This window comes from Tauraco erythrolophus, chromosome 22 (genome assembly GCF_009769465.1).
Source record: "Tauraco erythrolophus isolate bTauEry1 chromosome 22, bTauEry1.pri, whole genome shotgun sequence".
In the NCBI taxonomy this organism is placed as follows: Eukaryota; Metazoa; Chordata; class Aves; order Musophagiformes; family Musophagidae; genus Tauraco; species Tauraco erythrolophus.
Window position 1 is genome coordinate 371,263 of NC_141486.1, and position 6,174 is coordinate 377,436.

Consider the following 6,174-nt stretch of genomic DNA (forward strand, 5'->3'; position numbering starts at 1 on the left):
GCTCGGCGGGAGAGCGGCCGCCGGAGGCCGCGGGGAAGCCGGGCGGCGGCGGGCGGGTTTCGGGTGAAGAACGGGAAGAAAACGACGCGGGGGGCGACGTGGCGGTGAGGTCGGCGCGGGGAACTCGCCCGGCCAAGGTCGCGGCGGCGGGTCTCTGCCCTCGGGGTGCCCGGGCCGTGCGTGCCCCCAGCGTGGCTCCCGCACCGGGCGCTGCCGGTGCCCGCCCTGCGCGCAGGGCGATGGGGCGCTCGGGGCTTTGCGGCCGCCTGCGCCGGCGGGGCCGGGAAGGTCTGGCTCTCACCGCGCGGGGAATTCACCGGGCGCCGGGGAAATCCTCCCCAGTCACGACCAGTTCGGTGCTGCCCCCGGCAGAGCAGCCAAGGCGTGTCTCCCAGTAACCCCGGCTGCAGGGGCAGCGCAGGAACGGAGCAGCTCGCCGTGGCCCGACGCTGCACACCGCGGGCGAGCCTGGGGGGGCACCGTGCCCTTCTCGCGGGGCCGCGTGCTGCTCGGGTGCCCACCGAGGCGAGGTGTCCCCCCGTGAGGACCCCACCGGGGCCGTGGTGCTGGGGACCAGGGACAAGGTGCATCCCCGCGCCCACGTCGGCACCGGGAAGGGCACAACGCAGCTCTCCCAGGGTGGGCAACGCTGCGCGTCCGCGCTGGCACCGCTTCCCTCGCTCCGCTGCACGTCCCTTTTGCCTGGCACGGCTGCCTGGCACGGCGGGTACAAACACCTCTGCGTTGCCGAGGTTCCTGGCCGGCTGATGTGACCCTGGCAGCAGCGCGGGGCACGACGTGCCGCTCCCAAAGACGCCGGCACCAACGTCCTGCCCGGAGCAGCGGCGGCAGGACGGGCCCCCGGGGCTGCCCCGTTAGCCCGGCTCCGGCACCGCTCCGCCCGCACCCGCGCGGCCAGAGGCGCGACTCTCCCTCCCGGAGCGACGCCCCTCGTTAAGGCTCCGGTTCCGCGCCCCGGAACTCCGCTCTCCCGGCTCCCCGGGCGGCGGAGCCGGGCGCCACGCGGGGGGAACCCCGCCGTGCTCGGGGCGCCCCGTTTCCCAGCAGGGCCTGGGTCACCCCGAACTGGAACCAGCCGCTCCCCTGCGGGTCGCCATGGGGAGAGCCTGTGGAAACACTGCCAAGGATTTTTAACCCCTGCCCCGCCGCTCGCGCCCCTTATTTCGGGAACGACGAGAGCGAGAGGTTCGGGCGTTCCCGCGTTCCCGCCGAACCTCCTGGGGGATTCGGACGCGGAGCCGGGGGGTTTTACCGCCTCCCGCTCACCGCGGGTTCACACGGTTCCCGCGAAACGGGCACAAACCGGTGATTTTCTCTACCCGCTGCGGGGGCGGCCGCCGCCCCCGAGAACCGGAGCCGGCCGGGGCCCCTCTGCTCCACCTGCGTGAGGCGCGAAGGGAGCTCCCGGGCCCGGCGCCGGGGCTCTCCCAGCACCAGAAAAGCCCCGCGTTATTCACCCGCGGGGAGCGGAAAGCCCCGCCGGCACCGGGCGGACGGGCCCGCAGCACGCGGCCCGGGGCGGGCGGAACCGGGCAGGCCGGAACCAGCCCCGCCCCACCGCCAACCACCACCACGGCGCGTGCCTGGCTCAGCCCAGCCGGCCGCGGCTTATTGGTCAGCGGTTCTGACAGCTCCGTGCGATAAACCAATCCCTTCTTGATATGGAGTTATTGACAGCAACAGCAGCCTCTCAGACCGCACAGGCTTGTGACCGCCCAATGCTAGGCTGACGCGTACAACAGCCAATCGGATAGCGAACAGACTGATTGACACGTTTCTGTGCCTATTACGAGCAATTGCGTCTCGCCCGGATGGCTATTATGCCCAAGTCCTTTGAGGAGCCCGAGGCCCCGCTCGCCGCTCCCCGCTAATGAGAGGCCGCCTTTCCTGAAGAGCGTGCGGGCCGCCCTATCGGCGGGCGCGGCGGCCGGCCCCGCCCCCGTGGGGGCGGGCGCTGGGCCGTGCGCCCTCAGCGGCGGGCGCGGCCTCGGGCGGTGGCGTGCGGCGGCGGGCGGGGCCGGGTCCGGAGCCGGAGCTGGTGGCGGTGCCATGGCGGAGAGCGACTGGGACACGGTCACGGTGCTGCGCAAGAAGGGCCCCAGCGCGGCCCAGGCCAAGTCCAAGCAGGTCAGCGCGCGGGGGGCGGGGGAGCGGCCCGGGCCTGGCGCGGCCGAGGGCGGCCCCGGGCGGACGCGCGGCCGAGGCCCCGGCCGTGCCGAAGGGGCGGTTCCGCGCGGCGGAGCGCTCACCTCTGCGCCTTTGCTCTCCCCAGGCGATCCTGGCGGCCCAGCGGCGCGGAGAGGACGTGGAAACCTCCAAGAAGTGTGGGTATCCTGCGGGCTCGCTGCGCCGCGGCCCGAGCCGGGGGGGAAGGCCCGCGGAGCTCGGCCCGGCGGGTGCCGGTCCCCAGCGGTGGTGCGGGGCATGGGCCTCCCAGCCCGGCCCACCCAGTCGCTCGTGAAGGCGGCCCACTGGAAGGGGGGGGCAGAAGGCAGCACCCCCCGGCTAAGGCAGAGGTTGCCCGAACTGGGGCTGCGTAGACCTGAGAACTGCTGGGTGCCCCGGGGTGCCAGGGTCGGCAGCACCCTGGGGAAGTGGGGCGTGCCCCCTTGTAGCTGGGCTGAGTTTCTGGTTGCCTGGAGCTGAGCTCTGGGTAAGGTCTGCGAGGCTCTTGGAAGAGCTGTCATGATCACAAAACTCTAACTCCTAATTTTTGCAGTTTATTTCTCTTGTCGATAACATTTGCTTAAGGATTTCAGTGGCTGCTTGCCTTCCTGTGGCATTACTCTTCAAAAATCCCTCGTTTCCTGTCCAGTGTAAATTCTCAGGTTCTCTCACTGTAGAGATGAGACTATGATGGTTGGAAATAAGTAAATAGATGATCCTTGAACAAGGTTTAGTGAGCTTTATCAAGAGGCTGAATTTCAGAGACTAATATGAGAGAAAGGATTCCAACTATGACTTAAATAGTGTAACTAAAATGAGACAAAACAAATGGTATGTTTTTGAACCCCAGGTTTTTAGCAAAGCTGAGTAGGGTTAGAGTTTACTTATAAAAGGCATCAGAAAATTGATTAAAAGCCATTTACTCATGCTGCCTTTTCCCTGAGCAAACAAGGTACAAGTTCAGATATTAATCTCCCAGTGCTGTAGCACAGACACGTGAGTCTGGCGTGAAGTTTGGGTGTTAAATCCCGAAGCAACAGCACAATCTTGCCTCTCTGGAGTGAAGTTCAGATGGGAAGTAAAGAGGAGGGAGGGCTCAGCGTGACTGTGTTTGGCCATCGCTGTTAACAGGATTAAGACAATGTGTTCTCTGACCTGCAGCAGGCAGTATCTGTGGGAGATCAGTGCTGATGTTGGCATGTGGAAATCTGGAAAGCTCCCTGGGAGCCTGGGCAGCTGAACGCGTGGAAAAAGTGCTTTGATACTTCTTGGCGCGGCTCTGAGCCTTGTTTTGTTTGTCCTTGGGTTTGTTTTTTTTTGTTTTGTTCTTGCTTTGAATGACAGGGGCAGCAGGCCAAAACAAACAACACTTCATTACAAAGAACACGGCCAAGCTCGACCGAGAAACAGAAGAGCTGCACCATGACAGAGTTCCGCTGGAGGTGGGCAAAGTGATCCAGCAGGGCCGGCAGAGCAAGGGCATGACGCAGAAGGACTTGGCCACAGTGAGTATCACCCAGGCCCCACTGGCCTCTGCTCCTGCTCTGTTTGGCACCTCGAGGTGAAGGTGGGTGTGTGTCCTGTCCCCTCGTGGGCAGCTGCGGCAGGATGGGATGATGAGCAGGAGGTTTGGTGAACGCAACGCCTCTGATACCTGATCTCCAGGCAGCGTAAGTTCAACAGGAAATGTTTTAGGGGTTTGTGCAGCCCTTGGAACACCTGCTTGGAGACAGAGCGTTGCTGCGGCTAGTGAGCTGGTAGGAGGTGCTTTTTTTTCCCTCTCCTCTCATCAGCTCAGCACTGAGTGAGGTTTTTTGTACCATCTGGTCCTGAGGCAGCGTTCAGAAGCTCACCGCTGTCTTAAGGAACAGCGGTACAAAGTGTGACAGCTCCTGGGAGGCTGAGGGAAGGAGAAGTCGGACCAGGATGGGTGTCACCATCGCTGTGACACAGATAGTGGAGGGAGGCGATAGTGGTGATGGAGTAAGCCTGGAAGCAGCACTTTGTCTTCCGACCCTGGCATAGCTAAAGGCTGTTGCTCACCTGTGGGTACTGGGGGGTTGGTGCTGTTTGCTCTGCGTGGAGCCAGTGTTTGAGACGCCACCTCTTCTTCTAGAAAATCAACGAGAAACCACAAGTTATTGCCGACTACGAATCAGGAAGAGCAATCCCCAATAACCAGGTTATGGGCAAGATCGAAAGAGCCATCGGTAAGTTCAGAAAGGAGACTTCACAAATGAGGAGAGTGTTTTCCGTGCTTAGGGATGTTTGGGTTTCTGCTCCGTTTTCCAGGTCAGCAGCGGTTGCTGACTGTAGGTCACAGCAAGTGCAGTGGCATTAGGCCGAGTTCTGATACAACTTGGGTCTGCTGGCTGAAACCAGAACTCGGAGCTCTCGTTCTCCTTTGCTCTTCATCTTCATGCTCAGGGCCGTGCCCTGGGGACCACCCCTGCATGCTTCCCCCCCCAAAATCAGTGAGATCCTGAGACCCACGGAGGCCTCATTATACTTGGGAAAGTGTCCCGCAGCCACCAGTGCTGGTGTTACTCTCCTAGGCCAGTTCAGATACCATTTTCTAGGAAGATGGTTGGTGCACAAGCGAGAATTGGAGCTCTGTCTGAAACCAGTCTGGTGCTCTTAGAAACTAAAGGAGGATTCTCCCTAACTCTGCTTCCCCTGCCCTCTTTTTCGGGTGTTCTCTTCCTTACAGCAAAAATTCGAGGAAATAAAGTTATCGGGTGAATGCTCAAGCGCTGATGGCAGCTGATGGTGGTCGTCTCCTTTGTCTTATTCCAGGCCTTAAACTGCGTGGGAAGGATATTGGAAAACCGCTGGAAACCGGCCCCAAAGGGAAATGACAACAAAGCCTCGAAATCAGTTTGTTCAAACTGGTCTCGCCCGGCTGGCTCTCCTTCACCACCAGAATCCCTCTTCGTCTTGCCAAGCTGAACAAGAGGGTTTCAGACTTGCTTTGGGGGGGAACCTGCCGAATCTGTACCTGCTGTAAAAAGGCAACCTTAAAGAAGCGATTTTCCTGATTTTGTTTTTCCTTCCTCCTTTCCAGAGATCGAGGAACTAACCCCCCAAAACCCCTGCATCTGATTTCCCAGAAAACGTGTGCATCTTGGTGTTCAGAAGCACTTGGTGTGATCTGAAATAATGATCCTTTAATTGGAAGAGTCTGGGGGCCGGGTGGGATACATGATCTATAAATAAGGTGGAGAGGTGGGGGTTGGTCAGTGGTGGCTCCGTCACTGCACCATGACGATGGTCTCGTTTATTCCTTCCAGCCTGTTTTGAAGAGATCTCTAATAAAGTTTGATACCCTGCACGTGCCCAGGGTAGCTGCTGCGCCTTTTCCAGCTGGTGGTAGATCTCTGTGGTCGGGTGTGACTGGAGCTGCAGCACCCTCTTCTTGCATCTGGGTAGAACAACCCCATGTACCAGTACAAGTTGGGGACTGAACTGCTGGGGAACAGCACAGGGGAAAGGGACCTGGGGGTCCTGGTGGGCAACAGGATGACCATGAGCCGCATGGGGAATATTGTGTCCAGTTCTGGGCCCCTCAGCTCAAGAAGGACAAGGAACTGCTGGAGAGAGTCCAGCGCAGGGCCACAACGATGATGAAGGGAGTGGAGCATCTCCCTTCTGAGGAAAGGCCGAGGGAGCTGGGGCTCTTTAGCTTGGAGAAGAGGAGACTGAGGGGGGACCTCATGAATGTTTATAAATATGGAAAGGGTGACTGCCATGAGGATGGAGCCAGGCTCTTCTCAGTGGCACCCAATGACAGGACAAGGGGAAATGGATCTAAGCTGGAACAGAGGAGGTTCCGCTTAAACATGAGGAAGAACTTCTTCCCAGTAAGGGGAACAGAACCCTGGAACAGGCTGCCCAGAGAGGCTGTAGAGTCTCCTTCTCTAGAGATGTTCCAAACCCACCTGGACGTGTTCTTGTGTGATCTGATCTAGGTGGTCCTGCTCCGGCAGG

General features: G+C 60.4%; 1 protein-coding gene across 4 annotated transcripts; it reads left to right on the forward strand.

Annotated features, from left to right (window-relative positions):
* The first annotated feature begins 2,050 nt into the window (after window positions 1-2,050).
* Window positions 2,051-5,518, forward strand: EDF1 (endothelial differentiation related factor 1). 4 transcript variants are annotated; one of them, XM_086625010.1, is made up of 5 exons: window positions 2,051-2,148; window positions 2,294-2,345; window positions 3,532-3,692; window positions 4,304-4,397; window positions 5,252-5,518. In XM_086625010.1, the coding sequence occupies exons 1-5, from the start codon at window positions 2,071-2,073 to the stop codon at window positions 5,287-5,289; spliced, it is 423 nt and encodes a 140-aa protein (XP_086481136.1). In that variant the 5' UTR covers window positions 2,051-2,070; the 3' UTR covers window positions 5,290-5,518. The 4 variants fall into 4 exon arrangements, with proteins under 4 accessions (XP_086481136.1, XP_086481135.1, XP_086481137.1 ...); XM_086625009.1 differs by lacking the exon at window positions 5,252-5,518 and adding an exon at window positions 4,984-5,225; XM_086625011.1 differs by lacking the exon at window positions 5,252-5,518 and adding an exon at window positions 4,984-5,225 and having other exon boundaries at window positions 3,532-3,638.
* Window positions 5,519-6,174: the final 656 nt, after the last annotated feature.

What these genes read in the sequence shown, in the direction of transcription:
- EDF1 (XM_086625009.1), top strand. Translation starts at nt 2,071, where the DNA reads ATGGCGGAGAGCGACTGGGACACGGTCACGGTGCTGCGCAAGAAGGGC. An exon ending in CGTGGAAACCTCCAAGAAGT is followed by an intron (nt 2,346 to 3,531) that starts GTGGGTATCCTG and finishes TTTGAATGACAG; the next exon opens with GGGCAGCAGGCCAAAACAAA. An exon ending in CAAGATCGAAAGAGCCATCG is followed by an intron (nt 4,398 to 4,983) that starts GTAAGTTCAGAA and finishes GTCTTATTCCAG; the next exon opens with GCCTTAAACTGCGTGGGAAG.